Raw genomic sequence first — 25,341 nt, forward strand, 5'->3', positions numbered from 1 at the left:
TAATAACTGAAATTTGTAAGAGCTAGAAATACTCTTCTTAGACCCTGAATGAGAAAAAAAACTTGAATTCTGTTGAAATAAACATCGTGTACAATGTGAAAATACATTGAATGTTCAGAAGTTGTGCATGTTAGTATTCACATGTGTATAAAAAAACAATTTAGGAAAACAACAAACATTTCTTGCATATGACAGACCAGTATAAAGTTAAGTTGCTTTTAAATGACCAAAGCAGTATTAAACAACTTTCACCTTTCAAGCAAAATCTGAAATTTTTGAAATTAAGTTCCCTTGTGCTATAATTTCATAAAAAGAGGAGCAACCCTCAAGGTCTCAGTAAAAACAGACTGAATAAAAACATTTTTTCGGTGAATGAATATTTCCAATTTCACAACCAGTAATCAAGTTAAAATTATCTCCTTTCTAATCCAAACTTTTCCGCTTGTATTGTTATTATATGCAAATAACCATTAAATACAGCAAAATACATGACCAAGCAGAGAGCAAGGCCATGTTACTACAATGTTTAATTTTCCTGTTTACAATATCCACGAAAGATACTCACTGTGGAACTCCTGGGAAACTAATTTATCCACCTCAAGTAGCAGAAATACTATCTTTTTATCAAGCTTTATGAATGCAAAAAGAAAGAAAATCAGTGCTTTCTGTTATATAGCTGCAGAAATCTATCAAGGTTGGCACAGAAAAACTGAGATGAAACACAGTGTTATTGAAATACAAAGCACTATATTTTGGTACTGCTCTGATTATTATAAAGTTAAACCATGTTAATAACAGCATTACAACTCCTTCCTTTCAAAAAATACCTAGCTTCTTTATATAAGCTCCTCTCCTATATATATTTTCCTATTTTACTTGCTTTAATAAAGTATAGTCCAAGGATCAAAACTTAAACTTCTTTGAATTCTAGCAGGTGTTTCAGGAAATACACTGTACCAAACCATGTTTTTAAGATTTGCAGAGTTTCAGGACAAATTTCCTGAGCAGAACCATGGCACTAGAAACATCATAGCTTCTAGATAGACACAGACATTGATGTAATTAGGGATAGACATTGGAGCACCAAGAATCTTCAGATAGTTAGTCTGTCAAACCATAACTGATTATCCCCAGCCCACGTGCTCAGCTAGATGCATCCCTGTATGTCCAGTCTGATTCCTTGGCCACTAGAATCCAACTTGGTCTTATTTCCTGAGAACATCAGTGAAATGCTGATAATAAAGTTACAATTTGCACACCTATTTTTTGCTTCTTTCAGTACCATTTCCATTGCTGAAAGAATTATTATGTTGTGTTATTGAATGAATGCACAATTAAATCAACTGTTTAATGGTTACATCAATGTACAATGAAATCAGTAGCTTAATCACTCATTGCCCTCCTTCAATCTGTTCAGGCTCTCATCTCACAATTTTTGTATTTGGTCCATTTTGAACATGCTAGGCGTTGCTTTTGCTAAGATTATTTTCACGTATTTAGGTTAAATACCAGTGTACATATTTCAAATTAAGAACCATTAACCAGCTCCAAAACTTTGAAACCTATTTAAACAAAAGATATTCTCTGTCTCAAAGAGATTCAATGTAACATATAGAAACAATAAAATAGGTAGGAAAGCAAAAGGTGACAGTACTCTAAAACAGATTGAAATAAGTAACAGGAATTCCATGACATCTTTCTCAGCACTTATTACATTTGCAAGCAAAGACTGAAGGAACTCAAGAGGAAAAGAGAAGGCAGCACAAACACGGTGGTCAAAAGCTAGGAGACAAGCAACAATGAAGCCAAGGCAAGAACTGGAAAGTTGCTTCACGTAACTTTATATTGCACATATATAAATAAATAAATGGGGAACAGATTGAAAAAGGACATCACAGGACAATACAGGCTCTCTTTGGCTGTTTTGGTTTTTTAGATTTTATTTTATTTTCAGGGATTATTTTTGCAAGGACAACACCAAGCTGTTCTAGAACACAAACACATACTGTCCAGAATTAACAGTTTTACATTCCAAGGTCATTTAACTCTATCTACATTGTTCATTGAAGTATCCAGGATGCAACAGGAAATTTAGTTCTACTTTCCTTTCATTTAGTGATCCCTTAGGTCAAAAATCTGCAGGAGAAATAATTTTGAAAAGAGAATTTTTGCATGTGGGATAATATCTACGGTAATCACAGGGATTGCTAGTAACAGTAATGCATATTGTCAAAAATATATATACTTTAGCACTTTCATAAAGTATCACAAAATAAGATATTCAGTTTGGTATCACAACTAAGCATCCTAATTTTTGTGACTTTTTCAACTCAACATATTCAGAAAGAATCCCTGATGTCAGGAACTGTGTTTAAGAGCATAGCTACAGGAGGCTGTAGAGAATATTTAGAAGTCAGTGTGTGAAAAAAGTAGTCATGCTGTAGAGGAACAGGCCTGGGGCATTCATGTCTCTGAATCACTGCCAGGATCAGCAGATCGCCACTGTTAGGAGGATGCCATTCTCTCTGCACAACCCTCAACTATTATTTGACACCACTGTAAGAAGGGCAAGACAGTAAAATTAAAAACAATGGATTTAAAAGGAGACAAGAATGCAATGCAATATTTGACCTAAAGAATGCTGTGCCTGGATTTTGCAATAGAAGTTTGCCATTCATTTTATAATCAACTTTTACCATCATATTTGCTTCAGATTGCTTGTTCTGGTCGTATACACAGGATTTATTACAAATTAAAGAATCCCTCTACAACAGCATAAGTAATGAAAAAGACAAACCTTCTAGGCAATCGGGAGCAAGAAGGATATTTAAATCCTAACTGTATCAGAGGCTGCGCTGAAAAAGCTGTTGCCACTTTAAGTTAGTAGAGTGTTTGATTTGCCTTGCAGGGCCAAAATGCTCTAAGGACCATCTGGGGCAGGGGTGTGTGTGAGGGTTTTTTAATTCTTGTTTAATCTTAATGTAGGAGTACATAGTTTTACAGAGCCAAGGTACTGAAGATTACTCATAATAAAATGCTACTTAAAGATGGTTGCAATTATATTGGTTTGCAATTAAGATACAGAGCATATAATACATTTTACCCTTAGCTAAACTCTCAAGCTTATTTACCTGGATGAAGCAAAACTTGGCTTAAAATTGAGAATCTTAATAATCCTACCAATAGATTATGCTGTCCTATCAATTCTACATGTATTACTATTCACAGGAATCAAATTAAGCATCAGCTAGCATGAAATTACATTCAGGATTAATATTTTAAAAATCCAGAGAGGTACAATATACAAAGTTTTAAAAATATATTTTGCATAACATGAGTTTGGAATTTCTGGTAATTTCAACAGAGTGCTTATCTGAACTAAACAAAAAGACAGTATGGGTCCTTGTAAGGAACTATAAGTCTAAGTAATTGCAAGATGATACTATCATTGGAAAGCACAAACAATAGCAAAATCATAATGAATGTAATTTTGGGTTAATATAGGAGCAATTACATTCTGATTTTTTTTTTGAGGTGGCAAATTTACTATGATGATATTGATTTCTTTCATTTTTTTCTCCTACCTATACAAAACTAACAAATACATAAGCTTCTTAACATATTAGCTACTCTTACTCAAAGTTTACCTATTGCTTAAAATCCTTTCAGTTTGATTAAAGTTCACTTACCTGAAAGGTATAAAACCGGGTCCCATTAGGAGGATGCACTTTAGGAGAGGCAGAGACAGTGTTCATATCCGAGAATATCATTTCTGGTCACACAGAATACAATCCACAGAGAGCTACAGATGCAGAGCAGAGTGCTAAGCTCGGAAACAAATCCTTTTATACATTTAGGGAGGCAATTGGACAAAATTCCGTCTGCCCCATCCGTTCAGATGGGCAGTGGCACTGCTTTGAATTCCTCACTGTTGTGTCTGTGAGCTAAACTGTAAGGTCATTGCTCCCTGACCTCCAGCTCTGCTAGTCTCTTGTAATATGCACGATGAATAAAAATGAGAAATGCCAAAGAAAATCGAGCCAGAATCTACAGTACATGGAGCTTGTGCAGAATCTGGCAATGCTTTGGACCTGCCCATCTGTTCTCAGTGATAATCACCTCCCTCCACCACAGCCTTGCAAACTGATTATGCTAAGTACCCCAGTTAACCAATAAAACACAGTTTCATTTCAAGCAAGCATGCACAGTGAAAAACAGAGGACCTCTTCTGACTAACCTGAAGCATGCCTCGTGTTCAGTTTATAGCTGTATTTGATAACAACAATAATTTTATCATTTCAGTTGCTGACAGCTATGTTAACACATACAACTTGCTTTAAATAACACAAAGGTGGCTTTTTTGTCATTTTGACTGTGTTGTCTTAAAAAAAAAAAAGGAACAGTGTATTCCTCTCCAAATTAGTATTTTTTTCATAATTTTTGGTGCTACTACTGGGGAGAAATAATTATTTGTGAGACTGTTTACAGTTCTATAGTCAGTTTAAATATAATACACATTATAAGTTTCTCTTTTGTCATTTTTTTCTAATTATTTTTTCTCATCTTCAGTCTGAATCTCTCTTGAATAAAGGTTCACCTAACATTGCTATGTATAATTTTATATAGGAATTTTATTTCCAACCTTTCTGTTCTTAGCAAAGCTGTAGACCTACAGCTTAATTCATTAGCTATATACAAGTTGTTTTAAAGAAGATATTTTTTAAAGCTGATAATACTTGGGAACCCCTGCACCTGAACATTCAAAAATCATTCATCACATCTTTTCTTCAAACACAGATCATTTAAACTACATGAAGACGATAGAGAAGGTAATATTTGAAGAACGTGACACCTTTCAACAACAACAAATAAATGTTCAACTTAAAAAATTTAAAAGTAGAGTTACAGAAAAGGGTAAAATTGTAAAGTAGTTGCAAAACTAACTTTGCATGTTCTGTCAGGCACTTTGTATTTTATTCACAAGGTTTAAAAGAGACAAAAAATCACTGAAGAAATGGTACTTTCAAAAGGAACTTGTCAAAATTCTAAAAGCCTGGTGAGTTGCCAGGCTGCCTATGTTTTTTATTCTGTTTTATCTTAATTCTTTTAGCAATAGGAGATAATGCAGCTTCTAAAGTAAAATGACTATGAGAGGAGCTGGAAAGGATGCAGCAATGTTTGTTTAAATGTGTGTCAGAGTGGTACATAATGCCATAATATTTTGTAAGCCAAAGAGAAAAAAATCTTTTCAGATCCTATTCATATCTAGCAATATTTTTTAAAATTACCATGATATGACTTCTATAACATTTACAGAATCAAAGCAAAAACACTGTCAGGAACATTTTCTTAAGACCTAGATTTGAGATTACAGTGTATTCTCCCCTCTTTGATTTTTCTTTCAGAAGATCTAGATGCTTGTATTAGCAAAGAGGACCCTCAACTGGCCAAATGAAAGATATCAGTTTGTTTATAATCTGAGTAGAAGACCTTTAATAATGAGCTGATACTTTCTTCTTTACAATATGCCTACCAAACATTTGCTATTTCTCCACAGTGCAATGAATGAAGTTTAATTTATGGACATTTAAAATGGTTTGCCCTGGAAAAAGAAGGAATTTTACATCACAGTTTCCTCACCAATGCGTATTTTGAAGAATTCATGTGCAAAATCCCATATACATTCCTCTGATAGACGAGTACTTTCACTACTCAGTGGCTGTACCTATTAGCTTTAAGTTCTCTAGCTTCAACCTTCATAACTTTTAATCCTTGTTTCTACCAGGGATATAGAAAACACAGTTAATTTTCCTCATAATAGCATGTGCTAAATCTTAAGGTAGTAAATTCACAGTTAAACCCAACAGCTCTAGTCACAATAATGCCTTTCATGATCATAACACTACTGCTGTATTTAGACTTGCTAGTTCCCTATTCGTTCGTCTGGGACTGCACGTCTTCTTTTAGCTGCATCCTTCCACTGGGAGCTCCTACTGGGATCACTTGGCTGCCTGTTACTTGAAAAATACTCTTCAAAATACTGTTGCTGGTCTTTTATCTGTTGTTTTTGCTCTCCTGCCTAGGTGAAGAAATTTGCAGTTAAAGAACCTACCACCAGTGCCACCACAAAAAAAAAAAAAAAAAAAAAAAAAGCAACACCCTCCCCCCACACCTGCATTTCAGTTCCAATAAACATATCTCCCTATCTAATTGGTATAAATTTGGAGAGAAGGTATAGCATTGCAGCTGTTCTTCTAAGTCTCCACTAACTTCCACCTTGTGAGGAAAGGTAATGACTATGAATTTTCTTCTATCTCACTGCAATACAAGCAACAATTCTTGTAGGATCCTCATGGAAACAGAATGTCATTTTGGTTTAACACTCAAAATAGATTGAAAGCATTTGTTTAACAGCAGTTTTTTTCTGCAAAATATGAAACCATCCTTCCTGTCAGGAAGAGGTTAGAGCACAAGTAAATTCAGTAAAGCATGAAGTGATTCATGGCAGAATGAGTGTAATTACGGAAAGGGTCACATTTCAGAAAAGCCAGCAGCCCCAAAGCTTGGATTCAGCAATCTCCTCAGAAGAAGGAGCTGGAACCAGGTCCCCCGTGCCTAATTGAATGCAACAACAACTAAGGAGAGTATCAAGTAACATGAACTGAAGAGAGCAGAAAATGGAACTGAAGAGACCCAACAGGACAAACAGAGAAACACACCTTAAGACCACGACTACACTGGTAGAAGTACTTACAGTGGATGCAATCCCCATTCAAATATTTGCTCCTGTGAGTCTTCCAACTAATTGTGTAATTATTTCATAAACTGAGACTTGTAGTGAAGGAAAAAAAAAAATCTCCAACATGAAAAGAAAAAGTTCTACATGTTTAAAAGTATGAGATATGCAATGCTTCTGAGATGACTTTAGTTCCAGTTACTTTTGAATGTATGAGTTATCAAGCACTGAATCTGTATCAGATGAATTATGTTGAGCTTTACATTTTAATTAGAGACTACTTTCCAAAATTTTCAGTGTGACTATTTATTTAACTTTTTTAGGTTGCGTTTTTTATGCAAAGCCTACGATTTTTAATAGTAGGTACAAAGCCCAAGATATGTTATATATGTATCAGAGATATACATATATTAATAAAACCCAGTAAGTTACAAATGAAAAAGGAAGGCATATCTACATATGTGTGTGTGTGTGTGTATACATATATCTCAGATGATTATGTAAAGCACTTTGAAAATTCAGGGACACAAATACAAACCCTTCAATTTCTGACCATGGAGACAAGATGCACTTTTAGCTTTTTATTGTGCTAGTGCTTGTGATATAGACTTTCTCTTCAGAATATGTAGTGCAATATAAAGCAGATGTTTTGAGTTAAGATTTAAATCACCAGCTCTTATTCAATTAGGTGAGCAATTATCCAGAAACAAGGACTTTGTATCACATATTATTCTCATCTCTGTCTCTATCAGGGAAAACCATGTTAAAGAAACATGCCTTCCTCCAGGAGCAGTGTGAGTGTGTGATTTTCAGAACATTAGATAGCTTTCACATTAAACCACTAGACCTTATCATTTCTACTTCACAGACTCAGAGAAACCTACTAATCTTCCAGTATTGACATCACTGTACTTGAATTGATGTTTCTTTATTATCTTCTGTTGTAGACATCAAAATAGAGGGAGTATCATATGATATGTTACTCATCTGGCTTAAAATATCCTGATTTTCCTTTAAACTGAAAAATGTTAATGTTTAGAGTTCTGTTTTCCAACTATCAATGGCTGGAAATGATGTCATACCTTTACCACAGTTCATTAAAAAATATATTCAATTGCATATCAAATTTTAATGACAATCCTAATGAAGTCTAATTATTTTTTGTATCCAAATTTATTTACTGTTCCTTTCAGCTTATTTAATGAAGTTCTATGCCAATAATATTTCTTTGTTTCCCCCATGAACAACGCAACACAAAGCCAAAATCTGATTAATATACTTTAAAGAATGTAGAAAACTCACACATATGAAGTTTCAGAAAATGACCATTTCCAGCTACTGTAGCTCCCAGAAAGCAAAGTGGGAGAATTAAAGACAATGAAATATAGAACAGTTCTTGCTCCCTTCAGGCTTCTAGTACAAACAAATCCTTATAGAATTTAAAACTGGTAGAAATAGATCAGCTAATCTTATCAATATGGAAAGCTTGTTTTTCATCTTGTCTCAGTAACTGCGAGCAAATTATCAACATTTCCATCATGTTCTTTGTTACTTTTGAGTATGCAAATACCCACTTGTACCAGGAAGTGTCTCACAAGAACACGTGCTAGAACCAAGGCAGTATGAACTTATGAGCCTTGCTTTAACTCTGAACATAAGGATTGTGTAACCCTTGATGACAAATGCACTGCAGAACAGAACATTTTCTGTTAGAAGTAAAAACTATGTCAGAAATACTAAAGGATAAAATTTGTCCCAACAGGTCTATTCTGTATGGTGGCTTCCCTTTCAAGCACGAGAACAATGACAAAATTTTCCCAGGAAGTGCAAATAAGAATACAATTAACTTTTAAAGTAATCTTGCATATGCTAAAATATTTTACCAAGTATTGCATTTACTTTAAAAAAAAAGAGTCAACATCAACTAATCAACTTCAAACTCTTAAAACCTTTTTTCTTTTAAATTGCAAATTTCACTATTCATTTAACTAACAGTTAAATGAAAGGTCAAAGAAATTAAAATTGCTCATTCCATATCTAAGCCAGATTATGAATACAGTTGCTCATTCAGAATAGATTTTGTATAACCTATCAAGTGTGCAGTCCATAATCAACAATTATGGAAGGCAACTATAAAAACACTAAGTCCAAAAGACACTATTTGATTGCTTACACATGAGCAAAATTTCCCTTTCTTTTGTAGTCTGGACATGGAATTTTTAACCACCGTTAGGGCTCCTGTGCAGCACTGCCCTACAGTGTGCTGGTCATCACAGGTGTAAGAATTAATTCTTCCACTCTGAAGACTTAAGAATGAAATAGTTCTATATTTGACTCCCTTTCCACATGGTTCAACAAAGCCAGGGTGGAATACCCAAAGCACCACTCCATTTTTCTTGAAACAATTCAAGTTCCCAGGACTGGATATGTGCTTGCTCAGTATAACTCAACCATCAGTAAATCAAGATTGTACACAGAGGTTTATTGGGTAATTGATATGACCCTGATATAAACGCTGGTTTTATCTATTTTTAAGTTCTGTGTTCATGACATTACTGACTGAGTGGATCTAAAAAGGAAACAGAAAGAAAACTTAATGCTTATATATAGAGAAGTACACTGGACTTAAAGCATCATGTGGGAGTTGAAGGAGGAGAGAATGGCAGAGTTGCAAGAAAGTGTAGTGAACTAATCCATAAAATATTGAGAGATTTATCTCTGAAAGTTAATTCATACCTGTTTTGAAAAGATATTTACTTTTCTCCATGACTCTTGTGTTTCAACTGCCAAAAGCACAGATACTCAGCTATATCTGGTACAGATAATCATCCTCTGCCATTCACTTTTGACACCAGGACTACATTTCTGTTTTCTGACATTCTGATTTAATGAAGAAGTCTTGATGGTCCTTGGAATCAAAGACAATTTTTTATGTAGAATCACAGAAGTGAATGCTTTTATGAACATTTTTAACATTTTGGTTAAATCTAACATTAACTCTTGATGACTCAAGACCAAAACCTCCAAAGTAATGTGATCCCAGATAGTAGAAAAGAAATAACGCAAACAGTCATCTTGTTATTTCACTGTGTCGTATCACTTAGGTGTCAGTTTTGTTATTTATGCCTTAAGCTGATTACATTGCAACATTATACACAGCAGTATCACAGCACTTGGCAAAATACGAGTAGTTTCTTATCAGCAAACGTAGGATCTAAATCATGTACATTACTGCAAAGGATCACAGTACATTAAGGATAAGTGAAATTACAAAAGAGCATAAGATAATAATCATTGCCTATGTATCAGCAGCAGCAGAGTGGCTTTTTCTTTTCATGAACATTTACATTATGTGCTCATCCTGAAGGTAAAAATAGGATGAAAGCCTGTGAGGGAAAAACAGAAGAAGATACAAGTTCGAGATAATGTGTGCAGGCACTACAACGTACTGGGGATAGATATCCTTTCAAACCTTCTTGTGCTCCCTTTGAAAAGTACTTTTTCTTCCTAACAGTATTATTTAATTCATTTTAATTTTGTTTTTTTTAGACTGCAATTGTTCTGCAATCTTTATATAGAGATGTATTCTCTTCTGTAGATATAAAAACTGTTCAGAGAGTAAGCTACTAATGAAAATGAGTAACAGAATTTTATCTAGAAGAAAAAGGCTGTTGGGAAAGCTTGTACCAAAGCAATTGTCTTTGTTATTTATTTCAATTTCTGCTCCATCTGGAAAGTATCTTTTGTAATAGAGACTGATGCAAGTTGCTAAATTGGTCCTTTGAGTAAGAACTTACAGAAATGAATCAAAAGCTAAAATTCATAACTGATTAGTCCCATGCTTTGCATGGGAACTGGAAATACTCCCTTGGGTAAGGACTGTGGTCATCAGCAAGCCTTTGTAAAAGGAGGTTGTTTGTTTGCGTTCTTGATTAAAATTTCATAATTTTTCTATACTGTCAGTGAATATATTTTTGAATGAAATTAACTTGAAAAGTAAGAATAACCAGAATAAACCCATAAAATTACATAATCATGCCTTCTTTCACATTGTGAAATAATTGAAATATTACTGATGATTGAATAAAATTCCTTTAAGTAGATTTACCCTGGTAGCCTTTCTGTTCTGAAGATAGAAGAGCAACCATCATGAGTGAGGTAACATCTCTTGGAATTGGAATCTGCTGAAGGACAGTCATACTTCCAAAAGCAGTAACTAACTGAATTGTTTAATTAATGACATCTTTAATCTAATTTTCAGAGATGCTCAGTCTCTGAATAGCCTCTCTTAAGTCACATCAGCCTTGCTGATGCCATTTTGAGTATTTAGGCTTCACTGTTATACACTTAAGAGCCAAAGCACTTGGAGTGGCTGACCAAGTTTGAAAATGTCAGACCTGTTGCTCCAAATTTATTCACAAAATGTAGTCTCCTAAAGAAAATGCAAAATTTTATAGCTAGATACAAGCAATAAAACCTTTTATTGCCTTTTATTTTTCTTTAAGTACACACCACAGATCAGTAATAACATAGTAGCTTGAAAAGACCTCAGGACTGCTATGGTGCACATCTCTTCACGGTCATACATACAGCCTTATAAGTGGTCGTGGTAGAAAGCAGAAAGAGTCTCTTCTAAAAATCCTGTCTGTGCTTGTCCTTAACCACTTGACACCATTTTCCTTTCTAAAAGTGCAGTGGCCGTGTTTGTGTACTGATACTGTCTAAAATCGTCTTTCCAGAAGAGAAGAGATATGGGATTATAAAACAAAACAGTCAATACCATCCTGAGGGCAAATGGCTATTCCAGGTCTTGACTCAGCACACTTTCGTTTCTCCTTACAAACTATTATAAAAATATAGAATGATCCAGCAACTGCATAGCTATATTAAGTAGAGGCAAATGTTCCATTTTTGTGTGAAAAAAATATTATATACAAATTCAGCTGCAAGATACTTTCCCAGTGCTAGAAAACGTGAATCCCATTGAACTAAATAATTTTTTGGTTTTTATTTTTTGTTTAATTCACAATTCAGACTTGGGCAGTCATAGAATATGCTATGCTGATTAATGTTGGGTTAATGTGGATTTTCAGTTACCCTATTTATCTTCCTGGAAATTCTAAAAAGAAAGTCAACAGACAACAGTATAAAGCCACCATTTTTCCAATCTTCAAGCTGAATGCTTTCAAAACTTGCTAAACCCCGCAAAAAAGGATTTTCTTTGTCTTAATCTTCACAATAGTCACCTTTTTACTTTATTAAACATGTTTTGGGGGAAAAAAAAGTAGGATAGGATGTTAAGTAAGATAGTATTTCTAGGACATCAACATAGGAAAAGTAAAAGTATTATCTATTTCCTTTCTGCATTCAGTCAGGATGACTTAAATATTTATCATGCAAGTGACTAAGCACCATTATTCACGATTCATCTTGTCATGCATTTAAAAATTGTCATAAACTTATAAGCAGTGGGATGTTTATGTTCTTAACATTCTTATGGCTTAATCTGTATCTCAAGGTAAAACACTGATACACAGTTGGATTGGAAATCAACAAATGTTTGTGCCAATATTAAATGAAGACAGAACTATTATTATTGAGGACCACAATGTAAAAACCTACACTCGAACAGGAAAAACAGCTACTTGACAAAAGCATAAAAAATGTAGTCAACCTAAATTAGACACTGATACTGACAGAATACTGCTCTCATCTGACAAAACCTTGTCCCTTTTATATGGGAGTAGATGACTATTGCTTGGTGTTCTGCAGTCACAGCTCATTTTTTAAATGCTGAAAGCTTAGTGGTAGGACTATAAAGTTTCTAGATCAAAAGATGAAAATTATTCATGGACAGAGAATCTCAGGTGGAATGAGAGCAGATGGAAAGTTGGGAATTACGTGGCTGCTATTGAGCAAGGACACATTGAAATCTCCTTGCCAAGGGAAGGTAGCTTTTGCATTTCTTTCTCTCGTGGAAGCAATGGCAGAAATGAACCTTGACATCTTCTGGTGGGTTTTATTTGCAGTGGAAGTGTCTGTGTCTCTTGTGTGCTACCACAGGCTCCCTTTACAGTCAATAAAGACAGGCGCTTTCAAGGGCCACTGTTTCTGACCTATTTTAGATGTCTATTTTAGTTTGAGATGAATCACACTACAGAGGTGGGAGGCAGTAAAGACAGAAATGCCTAAGCTCTAGATATCTGAAGTTAGATGCAGTGAATCTTACCCTGGGAACCTGAACTGAATGTTAAACGAGTTATCAAAACATGACAAAAAGATATTACAATCAAACCTCCACCACTGATTAAGTACACCTGAGGGAAAATTACTATCAGAAATACTTAATTTCAATAACTATGTGAAACAAAACCAAAACCACACAAACACCCAAAATGTCTTTTCCTACTTTCCTGAAACAAAATTATGTGAAAAACAACATCTGCAGTGACAAATTCACAGTCACATCCAGATTAAGCCTGCTACTATAATTACATGGAAGATTAACAGCCCAGACTAAGATACAAAAGACTATGGAGCATGACAAAATGAACTGCAAAATTATTTACATTTTATTAAAGGACGTAGTGTGACACGAACAAGTTAAATCACATTTACAAGGTTAAATAATAAGGCCATGAAGTTCCTAATTCTTAGTACTACATCTGTGCTTATTTCACCTTCACTGCAGCATGAACACATTTCTTATGAACATTCAACTGATATTACAGACATTTACAACAATTCAAAGCTCAGAGGTTTTGGGGTTTTTTTTAGAACTTCACAGAATTTCACATATTTAATGCAATTTCATGCAGCAGCTTTAAATTTTGATTAGTGTCAAGTAGTGGTAATGTTAATTAGTATGTTCTTAAATTGACACAGAAAATCTTAAAAAAACCTGCAGAGCATTATATATTGAACTTAAAATGTATACAAAATATATGCACCTGTGGTGAATGAAATAGTAAAACAGCAATATTTGCCATGTGTAGAAAATTCTCCTAGCATTAGTGCATTAAGTATTTTCTTCTGAAGAAAAAATATGGTACTAAAAAAGACCCAACTACACATTTACCCTACATGCTCTATATAAAGGTTTACTCCTTTCCTTAGTTTGATGTAGGACATATTCTCAGCAATACCTTATAGGAAAGATGGCCATAGCAAAAATTATACATCATCTTTCCTCTTCACCCACTGGCTTCTCTTCTATACAGAAAATAAATAGATATGTTTTTAGTGTATTTCTTCTACAGAAGTTACATTTTACATAAATACATCCTGGTTTCTTTCATCTTTAGCTAAACGATGCTATTTCTGACAGCCTCTCTTCACTTAAAAATTCCTTCTTAGCCCTAATCATTTTCACTATCTGTGTCTACATCTTACCATGATGGAATATATCTTATTCCTTCTCTGCACAGCCAGATGGAAACCAAAAGGAAACATTTTATCTTACTCCTACTCCTGCCCATTTACCAAGACTCCAAACTTTCTAGCTGACACATGGAAAGCAGCGCTAAAATTGCAGTTGAGTGTGGTTTCCTAAGATTGAACAACATTGCACTTCAGAATAAACAGGTGGCTTACAAACTAAATCAACATAAATACAATTCTAATTCAAAGTTTTCAGACATTGACCAAGAAAGGTATTTTATTAAATAACAAAATGGTTTTCAATATTTCCACACTCCGTTTAAGTGAAAAGATTAAGAAGACCATGGACGTGGTTTGACAGAGAAACAAGATAGAACAGTTGGGAAAGTAAATCACAGATGAGTCAACAATTAAAATAAAACTTGTGATTTTATTTTTAAAAAATTTCTGATGACTCATTCACAGTTATCTCCCCATAAACTTCCATTATATATACTCCTCTTCTTAATATCTGAACAGATTAATTTCGTTTATGTGCAAATTAACCAAGATATTGTATTGCTTCATGTGTTTTTGATCTGATCACATATCAAAATAACCAGTGAACTCTTAATTTGCTTTACAAGAACCTTCAAAAATGCTTCCTAATTTCTGAAATTTTATTTTTGCAAGTAATGCATCTGAAAGGTAATGTAGTAAAAGGTTATTAGAGTACAAAATGCTAATTTTGCAACACTGAGTGCTATACTTAAATTTAAAAGGACATGTTTGATCAAATTCCATAGTTAAAAACATCCCTTTTCATGAGGTCTAAAAATTAGCTTTTCTATTACCAACAACTTAAAACACACACAAATCTCTTTCCTGGATACCCTTTCAAATAACTGCTTTTTCAGTTCACTTGTTTATTACTTCAGTTTAGACAAAGATCATCCTCCCAGGCAATCCCATCCCAAACATTACTGTGTTTTGCTGTTACTGCTCATTTCTACAGTTGCAATTAATGGAGTAAGAAAAAGGCAGGCATAATATGTCAAAGCTAGAACAGGAGAGGTAACAGAGTTGGCATGGAGGCTGTGACACCATTAGAGGGAAATGGAAAGCTATATTTATAGGAGTAAACTAAATGTGCTTGGGAAAGTTCCCAGTTGTTGTGGCCAACTGGCACAGTAAAGTACGCAAATATGTTAGTCAACTCTGAAGTGTCCAAAGAGCCTGCATGCAAACTGCTTATTGGGAATGGTCCCTGCAACAGTCCTATTCCCACACCATAATTAGTAATTGCCTGGAAAAAGTATAAATTAGTGTGAATGAAAAGAGTGCCAGAGTCTGGGCCAACAGATTACTACTACAGATGATTGTGTTTGAGCATCCAGGAACATTTCCCAGTAGTATTTGATTTACTTGCATGTAAACATGCTAAGCCTTTCCAGAAGGTTTAAAGTTATGAAACACAGTAAAATTTTTCCCACATTTTCAGTCTTGCTGTTGAAAATCATTTGGTGCTTAGGGAAATTAGAGATAGGATATGAATGATCAATACCAAATAACTATTTCTAAAACTTCAGTCAAGATAAATCAGACTGGATGCAGCCTCGTAGTTGCATTTTTGGCTGAAGAACACAACATTATCTTTGGGAAAAGAATGCAGATTGGTACCATGGATAATCGCTACTTCTCATTTCACTTTATCCCTAGCTGTTAATGTTGAAGGCCACTGCCTTTTGTCCTTTCGCTGTTTGCCTGGGAGAAGAGGCCAACCACCTGGCAATAGCCTCCTTTCAGGTGGTTGGAGAGAGGGATAAAGTCTCTCCTGAGCCTCCTTTCCTTCTGGCTAAACCACAACAGCTCCCTCAGCCACTTCTCATAGGACTTGTGCTCCAGACCCTTCACCAGGTATGTTGTTAATCTCTCAACACACCCAGCACCTCCAGGTCATTATTTTAGTGAGGGGCCAAAACTGAACACAGAACTCATGGTGCAGCCTCTCCAGGGTTGGGTACTGAGGGATGCACTACCCTGGTCCTGCTGGCCCCACTATTGCCAATCCAGGCCAGGATGCCATTGGCCATCTTGGCCACCCAGGCACACTCTGGTTCATGTTCAGCTGTTGTCAACCAGCACCTTCAGCTCCTTTTCCCCTGGGCCACTTTCCAGCTACTCTGTCCCCAGCCTGCAGCACTGCCTGGGGTTGTTGTGACCCAAGGGCAGGACCCAGCACTTAGTTTTGTTGAAGCTCATGCAGCTGGCCTTGACCCATCGATACAGCCTGTCCATGTTTTCCTTTTATTCTATTCTAAGCCTCAAAACACCCATACGGAAAAATCTGTATTTCTGTATGTTGCAATTGCATCCCAGTGATTCAGTCCCTTTTCTTCTGTGCAAATTGAGATGAGGTTATTATTTTCTTCTTTAATTTTTAATATATATCAGTAATTCAGACTGACATTGGCAAATTGTGGCCCAAACTACTAATTTTGCATCCAGTGTGGTATTACATGACCAAAGAAACCTTATAATTCTTACTGGGAATTCTTGACAACTACAAACCTTAGATGGTCTCAAGTGTTAAGAATGGAGCCCATGTGTCAGCTCTTGATTATCTATTATCTTGATCACCACTAATAAGTAGGCTGTAGCAGAGGCAGTATGGCATGCTCCAGAGAAGCATCCAACTGCTACAGAGAGAATGCAGGATCTTTCTTATTCTGCTCCCTTGCCACACTCCAGTATCTTAACAGTTGTAATCAGTGGCAAAGCAGAGTTCAAAAGGCAACTACCTTTGGGAAGTGGTCCTGATGTAATCACCAAAATACAGATCATATATTCAATCTTATGGACAGAAGTACTGCATAAAAACTGTAGTGCCTCTGTTTGAAAAAACTGAGGTTTTATAAATTTGATTTCTTTTTTTCAGTCTGGTTGTTTCACAAGTTATTTCACCCTTCAGCAATACCCATCTACAAGCAGCTGACTCTGAAGAAGCAATTTTTAATTAAAACCTGTTTTTCTCCCTTTTCGTTTCAGTTAATGATTTCCAGGAGGTGCTGCTAACCACAGGCTCTTTTCAATACATTCTGAGCATACTCATATCCCATCACCTTTCACAGAAAATATGGATGCTCAGCATCTGTGCTAAGTGGAAGGACACAGATATTTCTCTCATATCTGAGCTGTGTTAAGTGAAAAGTGTCCACTGATAAGTCTTTATTTTTTAATTAGTTCTTCATTAAAAGAAATTACTTCCAGTAGTGAATAAAATTGCTCTAAAAGTATAGAAGTACAGAATGGAAATTACTCTGTCAGTTGTAAGAGTAAATAACTTTTGAAGGTTCATCATTTAACAATTTTCAGTGTTTCCTAGATCAAGTCTTAAAGCTGTAATATTTATGCTTTCATGATAATTCACTTCATGATTGGTTGGGGATTTATTACCTAAGCTTGGGCTAGGATCATGTGACTAAATTCAGAGCACTGAATGTTTTTGCTCATTCATTCCTTTAAGAGTGATTAATTATATTACCTATCAATGCTGCTGTCAAAATTACACGAGACCTTTTCCACCGGAACAGTTAACATAAATGTTTCTGCTCCATGGATTTGGTAGGCTACACAATGAATGCGTTTTGATTTAGGCATTGATAAACATGGGATTGGTTTTGTTTACCGGCTTCTCTTTATATCGGCTTCTTCAGGAATTTGGTAAGCTAGTTTTATAGAAACTATTAAGAAAATGTTGCTTTCATTGAAGTCTAGTTGGCTCAGATCTGTAGATGTTCTGTTATGAAGATGGCAGAACACAGGAGTTGTGTCTAAGGCTATTCAGACACGTTCCTATCTACAGAAAAGTCCAAAAGGGTACAGCTCTCTGCAGCCCTTTTTGCTGTATTGACTGTGATGTATCAGCCCTGGAAAGACACACCGAGAGAAGAAAATAATTTTACTCCTTTCATCCAGCTGATAGAGAAAACACCATGGACCTACATTCTGAAACAAAAAAACACACTATGAACACTCCAACTCTGAAATGCATCCCCTAATAGCTTACAATAAGCACATAGGCTATTTCAAACAATATGAGTAGGTTTCAAAACTGTTACAAAGCAAAGGCTGGCTGGTGGAACAGTGTTTCTGCTGACACAGAATATTTTCTGCAGAGATATTGCAAAGATAACTTAAGAGGGAAAATGGCTTAGACTGGAAGATAAGGAACTTTCCTGCTGAAACTAGGCTACGTAAATAAAAGGATGAGGTAACAACAGTGGACAGTTTACATGACTGCCTTCAAAAAAAAAAAAGACTTAATCTACCATCCAAGAGAGGACTTAACCCTCTTGAATTGGGGTTTCCCTGTAATTCAGCATACAAGCATCCTAATGTATATGTAAGTGTTCAAAAGAATTGTCTAGCCCAATGAATACTAAGAAGCTTTATATTTTTCTATTTCAGCAAATAAAAAGCCAGAACTAGTCTTTTTCTATGCTGCCTTATCAGCAGACAGGGGGTTCTGTGAGCAGTACATGAGCACAACAGCACTGTGCAAAGTGAACAAGGTTCACGGCAAAACCCAGAATACTTTTTGACTTCCTACTGCTGAAACATTGCATAATTGGAAGAGACTGGAAAAAACAAACATTTAAACATTATTTTGTCCACTGTGTCTTGCACTGGGCTCCTGTCAATCAAGACATCTTAAAAATCAGCCTTCTGTGATGATTCTAAGGTACTAAGAAAATGAAGTTTCATGTTCAGAAAGATGAGGATGTTTTTTCAGGAAGAAAGACAGGAAAACAAAGCCAAGAACAAGTAAATAGGAAAATACTTCAAAGGAATTCACCTTATGTGAAAGATGTAGCATTCTTGCTGAATTGTGGTTGCTTTTAAAACAAAACCAATTATCCCCATATAACTTGCAATTGCAAATACAAAGAGGATAAGTGTGGTATCAAACTATTCATGTCAAAATAATTTGTGAATCATCCAATCAAAGGTCACATCAGAGTTGCATACTGGCTTTTAAATAGAGGCTTTAGAAAAATGCTTAGGAAAGCCGGTGATATGCATATAAAGAAGAAAAACACACTTAACCTCTATGGTTCAAGAAATTATTTTAAAATATTTATCAACTTACAGGCAACTTATCTCAGATTCTACACAAATCTCTGCCCAGTACCACGGTTCTCCACACAGAGTAAACAGGCATATCTTGCTGTGTATCTGACCTTAGAAAGTGGCCAGTCATTAAGTAGGCTTTCCTTTAAGCATATGCATATACTATTTAAAATGCAAGGACCCACTTTCTAATCTCTGCCCAGCAGTGAGTGCACACCTACAAACACTGAACAAGGCACGTGAACCTGATGGCTTCCCAGAGGCACAGTGATATATGTCACAAATTCAACAAGAACTCAGGCACTAAATCTTCAGAGAATAACCCAGTTGTCACAGACGTTTTAGAGGCCTATTTTCATTTTAATGGACACGGAAGGGAAGATTAATGAGCGCAGCTCATTTTATTCTTAGCAAGGTTCACTTGTTAAATGACATGAGAAAAACAGGCATCCTGCCAGGGAAACGTGACCCTGGCCGTGAGCCCGCAGCAGCCCCCTTATGGCAGCACCATAAGCGGTGCTGCCGATCAAAGAAAACCGGGAAGGACTTTGGAATATGTTGCGATGGCTCGCTGGCATCAGCATGTCAGCTTTATATTTAAAAACACCTATTAAAACAATTCCATATTAAATTTTAAATTCAGACTATTGAATTACTAATGTTTTCTTTCGGTCAGTGGTCCATTACTGTTTCATTATTACCTTAACTTAGATGCAATAAATCCAAACTGCATTAAAAAAATCAAACTTTTCTGTGGGCTGTATCTTCCTTTCTTCCTGTCAGAAAAGACATGACAAAGTTTAGCTAATTCACATGTCCTTCTATAGCTAATTCAAACAAATATAATTGAGAAATCCTTTGTGTTATGTATTGCTTAAAGTGAGTGATAAACTGTTCTAATGGAAGCTAAAGGCAATTACAGAGGAAGTAAATCAGGGGCCATTGAAATGTTACTATGGCTGTTAACAAAACTAAATAAATTGATTGCCTCGTTCAACAGAAAAGGCATTAAAGTAAACTGTTAGCTATTTTAAATACATGCATAAAATATTTTATCTGGAAAAATATGAGACATAATTTTGGATTACCATTTTCTTAGTCTCTGGATTTTTTAATGCTCAACAAAAAGGCCAGGCATTATCTCATGAAAAGTCTCTAGACTTCCAGTCATGCAAAAGTATATGCACTTAAACAGCTTTAGGTAAAGGTTTAAGACGAGCCTTCAAAATCACTGATAGATAGGAATACCAAGTACTTTTCATGATTTTTTTAAATTTTTTTTTTAGACTACTGAACTCATTAGAATAACAAATATACAGTCTTACTGAACTGAACTTTAAAGCACACAAGTGGGACAAGTATTCATATCCCTTGGGAAAAATTCATACAGAACAGTGCGTCCTTCTGTTTCATGAAAGAACTGTACAAAAGACATAGTAACGTCTGTTCTCTGGAGGTATTACTGTGTACATGACATTTGTAACAACACTGCTGTAAAGCACAATGAGGCTGAACTTTTATCTCAATTGTTGCTGTATTAGGAGTATAAGAGTATATTTTAAAATTTTCTAATTCTTTGCAAGAAAAGTTAGCACTAATGATTTCTGTTGAATTTATTAACGTGAAATTCACCAATCATAGAGTATCAAAATATGCAAATTCTGCCATTTGTTACCAGAATTCTTGATTCATGACATACAAAATTATGCACTGGTGATCTTGGAGAACATTTCTACTTCTCTGCAAGTGGGTGGCAAAATAGAAAGAGAAGCAAGCGCATGACAAGGAAAGCAAACTCTGGTGGGAGTCACCTCTTCTCTTGAGTCATGGGACCACACAGAGCACCAGCAGCTCAGCACAGGCAGGGGATCTGTCACAGCACCCCACCAGGTCAAGTGGAACTGAGAAAACCTGCAGCAAGCAAACAGAAACCCCAAAGTCCCCAGTCAAGAATGACAAAAAATATCAGAAGGAATAGGATCGCTGAAACTGGGAATTTTGTGGCAAGTGCAGAGTTCCTCTAGACTTCTGTGTCAGAAGTAATCAGCTTACGCACAACACCTGTATAGATGTGTTTCATTCTACACATATGCTTCAACCTCCCAAATGCCCATCTGCAAACACAGCCTGCCTGCAGGAGTGGAATCAAGGTGGGCATGACTGAAAAGCCAGTGGATCTCAGAAGTAACTGTGATTTGTAAAAATTGGGCAAAAAATTTCTCTATATCAAAGCAACTCAGGCAAACTGAAGAGCATTGGCTCAGGGCTTTAAGAAGTAGAAGCAGTAGGCAGCAGTGCCAGTGACTGTGCTTGCCAGAGCTGTGACAAATCTACAGAAATTTATCAAAGACAGCACAGTGAAGTACAGGGAAATTGTGCTTTCTTGGCTACACGAAGACTGTGACTTAAAATTAAGAAGTTGATGGCTGCATTCTTTTGGTTCACCAGATAATAGACAACATCTTAATATTCAACTCAGCAAATCATGATGGAAAGCTTTACCCAGCTTTTGGCGAGGAAACATTTCCTTATTAACATTTGTAAAATTAGGTGCTTCATATAGAATGTTTAAATACAGCTTGCCTTTATGATGACCTCTTTGGATGAGTATCAATCCTGACATTACATAATGCATGGCTAAATTCTTGAAACTATTTTGATACACATGATAAAAGATAATAACTACTCCTGGTAGGAATACACACCCCACAGCCTTTTACAATTTTGAGTAACGCTACAAAGCCAGGATCATTAAAGGAACTAGAATTTTTTATACTCTGAGAAGGAGAGGAATAAGAAGATTTGGGGCTTTTTATGATTTTGTTTTGATATATTTGCTGTGCACATTAAAATCTGAATACTATGCTGTAATAGCAGTATATATAAAAAGAGAAAATACAATAAAACAAAACTTCAAGCAGTGTCCTAAATAAGAAATAGTTAAGCATGGGAGAAAAAGCCCTCAGACAAAACAAACATAAAATTACACCACCTTCCTTACAACTCCAGTAAAACTGTGGCTCTTAGATTCCAGGCAGATGTATTACTATGTGTGATTTCAGAAGTAGGCACCCATCACACATACCAAAAGAGGAAAAGCTGTTCCTAACACCAAGAAACTTTTCACACATCTTAAACATGAACAGACGTTGACTAAAGGCAATGCCTTTCTCAAACTAGACAAAGTGGTATTTATACTCATTTATAGTATTCTGCCTTTTGCACAAACAGAGATTCACTGTTGCACATTACAATTTGTAGGCTTCATACTTCAAATTGTAGCTCAAACTGCTAATCAAAATTATTTGCACTGCTGCACTGGATTCTGATTTCCAGAGGCTGAGATGAATATTCATCTTTTTTTCTGTCAAAACATGAGGTGACCCAGACCAAGAGTAGGCATCTCTCACCTATTAGAGATGTGACAATATCTGAAGCTGCTGCAACCATTTGTTTTTTGTCTTTTTAAGCAACATAAGAGGGGAAACATGCTTCCCAAAACTACAAAGCAGCAGCAGCTAAATAGTGAAAGGTAACAAATGCCAATACCACCAGAATAGTCATTCAAAGCCACAGAATTCAGAACATACACAGCCTATTCCTGTGAGTTTTCACTTCCAGCACTTAGTAAGTTTCAAGTTAAAGAATAGTAATTTACCTTCATGCAAAGAGTATTTAGCATAGCAGCATAAAATAAATTTTAAAAAATTCAGGAAAAAAAAAACCCCAGAGCTTACCAAAATGCTATTTTCCATCTTTATTTCAAGTTTTAAAACAGAACAATACCCCTGCAAATAAAGCACCACCAACAAAATGGTAATTTCTATTGTAAATGGAGAGTCAAACTGTCCTTCAACATTTCTTGTGTTTCCAGTGGAAGTAGGTATGTCTAAGAATGGTTGAAGGGCATACCAGGCTGTCAGATGTCCAGTCTTCTCTTCTTGGCAGCCCTTGCATTTTGCTGTTACATTTGGTCAAAAGGTTTCCCTTACTGATCATTCAGATGAGAGTGTAATATACAGTGTGCACTTATTTTGATCTACGTTCACTGGAGATAAAACTTTAGAACTTTAATATATGCTTTTAGCCTAAAGACACAGACATTAGCAGGGCACAGAGAAAATACCTTTACCAGGATAGGAGCAAAGGTACACTGTGATCTGTCATGTTAGCCTACCCTCAGTGATAGTAAGAAAAAGCTACATTCTACAAAGAAAACTACATTTTGAAGTATTTCAGCAAGCCATCAGAAATAGTCTGATTCCTTCTAAAGCTGAAAGGGAAACTTTCAGGTAATTTTCTTTTTAAAGGGTCATTCACATATCAAAGCATGTGTTTCAGTCTGATTCAGTGCTCACTTTAAACACAAACAATTGAACATTAAATAATAGTGACAATCAATAGCTATATAGGATGCCTGGGACATTTAATGGGAATATAAGATTTATTTTCATGGTTATGAAGTTCATTCTGGTAATACAAAGTATTTCTAAGTACTTTGGTAAATCATTAGGGTGTCCATTTTGAACTGTATTTTCACCAAAAAAACCCCCCAGTTATTGCAAAGTGTTATATGTTGGAAAGAGACATAAAAATATAAATCTATTCACATACTCATTGAATCAACTTTTGGAAATTATTTTGCACATATATATCTACATAACTGAAAATATGTGTCTTTATTATATATATTTATGAATGCACATATACTTTTATATAAAATGTTAGTATCAGTGCAACAGAATGTTTGTCATCGGGCAATCTCTCTCGCTGTTAAGTGAAGACAAAAGAAATCTGTATTTAGTTTCTAAGAAAGAGACGTTTTTGCTCCTATATAAAGGTTTTGTTTCTGGCTTTATTTTGTTTATTACTAAATGTTCAAAATCAGTGCGATGCAGCTGTCTGACAGATGATGGTATTCTTGCTGGGAGAGTTGTGCACTCTTGATCATGGACGTGCAATACCAGGCCTGATTTGAACAGCTACTCTATGTTGTTCAGAGACATAGCAACTACACTGAAGGGTCTGAGCATGCCACGTTCACATGAAGTACAGTAAAGAAAGTGAATTTTTAGTCCTGATTTGATTTTATGTAACCAAGTGATACCACAAGTAAACTGATCAGTTCACATAAATTTATTACCTCATTTCCATTTAATGAAGAAGTTCTATCTTACATTTCTATTACTTGAATTTGACACTTATGGCTTAATGACTCTGGAAAAAAAATAACATGGAACAGAGCCAATACAGAAAGATACACGAAAATATCAAACATAGCAGAAGGTCTAAGAGAACTGCAATTCCCCAACATCATAATAACATCTAGTATAGAAGTGATTGCTGTACAAGAAATGCACAACAGGCTGTAATAGCTCTCTGCTGCAAAGGACAGTTGTGTCTTCCCTTCAAAAGCCATGGCTTTGGTCTAGCAAACAATTATATGAAATTCTATAGCTAAACTTACAGTCTAAAATACTTTCTGCAGGAATCATAAACCTCAGGAGTTAACCTGAAATCAACTTTTGTCACTTTGTCATTCTGGAGTATGTACAGAAGTATCACCTTACTTAATCTTATTGTTAATCTACTTCAATGAAGTCTGTAATTAATTTCATCCTTACAAATAAGTTCTCATGAATCCCTATGATATTACAAAAGATGTTAGACCATCTTTTTTTTTTTCCTGATTTCTTTAATCATCAGTAGCAAAACTATAGAGACTACAACTGCTGAAATATGCAGTGCCCAAGCTGAACTGTGCAGCTTTCAACAGGATTTTGGCTCTTCTGCACAGTGGAACATGTAACTCCACAAGATGGTGCTCTTACTTAAAAAATCCAACTTTACTGTGCCTAAGGAGAAAATGCCAAGAAACTGCAAAGTTTCAACTCCATTTTACCTATGCAAATATTTTCAGAGATGCTATGCCAAAGATGCTATGCCGAATAAAACGTTTTGACTAGTAAGCAATGAAGAAAAACACCCAAAAGGAATCAATTTGCTTGGGAACATGTGATTAAAACACTGTAGTCTCTGTCCAGTGAACTCCTGCCAGTCCAGCCCAGGTCACGTAAAAGGTGTTTTGTGCCTTGTTTCCCAAGATGATGTTC

At 35.5% G+C, this 25,341-nt stretch overlaps 1 protein-coding gene across 7 annotated transcripts in view; it reads right to left on the bottom strand.

Moving 5' to 3' along the window:
- Positions 1-25,341, bottom strand: part of PPFIA2 (PTPRF interacting protein alpha 2) — a 264,534-nt gene that overhangs the window by 177,586 nt on the left and 61,607 nt on the right. For 2 of the 7 annotated variants that reach the window (XM_062491238.1, XM_062491237.1), the window contains exon 1: positions 3,690-3,770. The exons of the other annotated variants lie outside the window; for them this stretch is intronic. In XM_062491238.1, coding sequence (XP_062347222.1) covers positions 3,690-3,770 — 81 coding nt within the window. Of the gene's footprint in view, positions 1-3,689; positions 3,771-25,341 lie in introns of those variants that run through there. 7 annotated transcript variants of the gene reach the window in all.

Source organism: Cinclus cinclus, chromosome 4, assembly GCF_963662255.1.
Source record: "Cinclus cinclus chromosome 4, bCinCin1.1, whole genome shotgun sequence".
NCBI classification, from domain to species: Eukaryota; Metazoa; Chordata; class Aves; order Passeriformes; family Cinclidae; genus Cinclus; species Cinclus cinclus.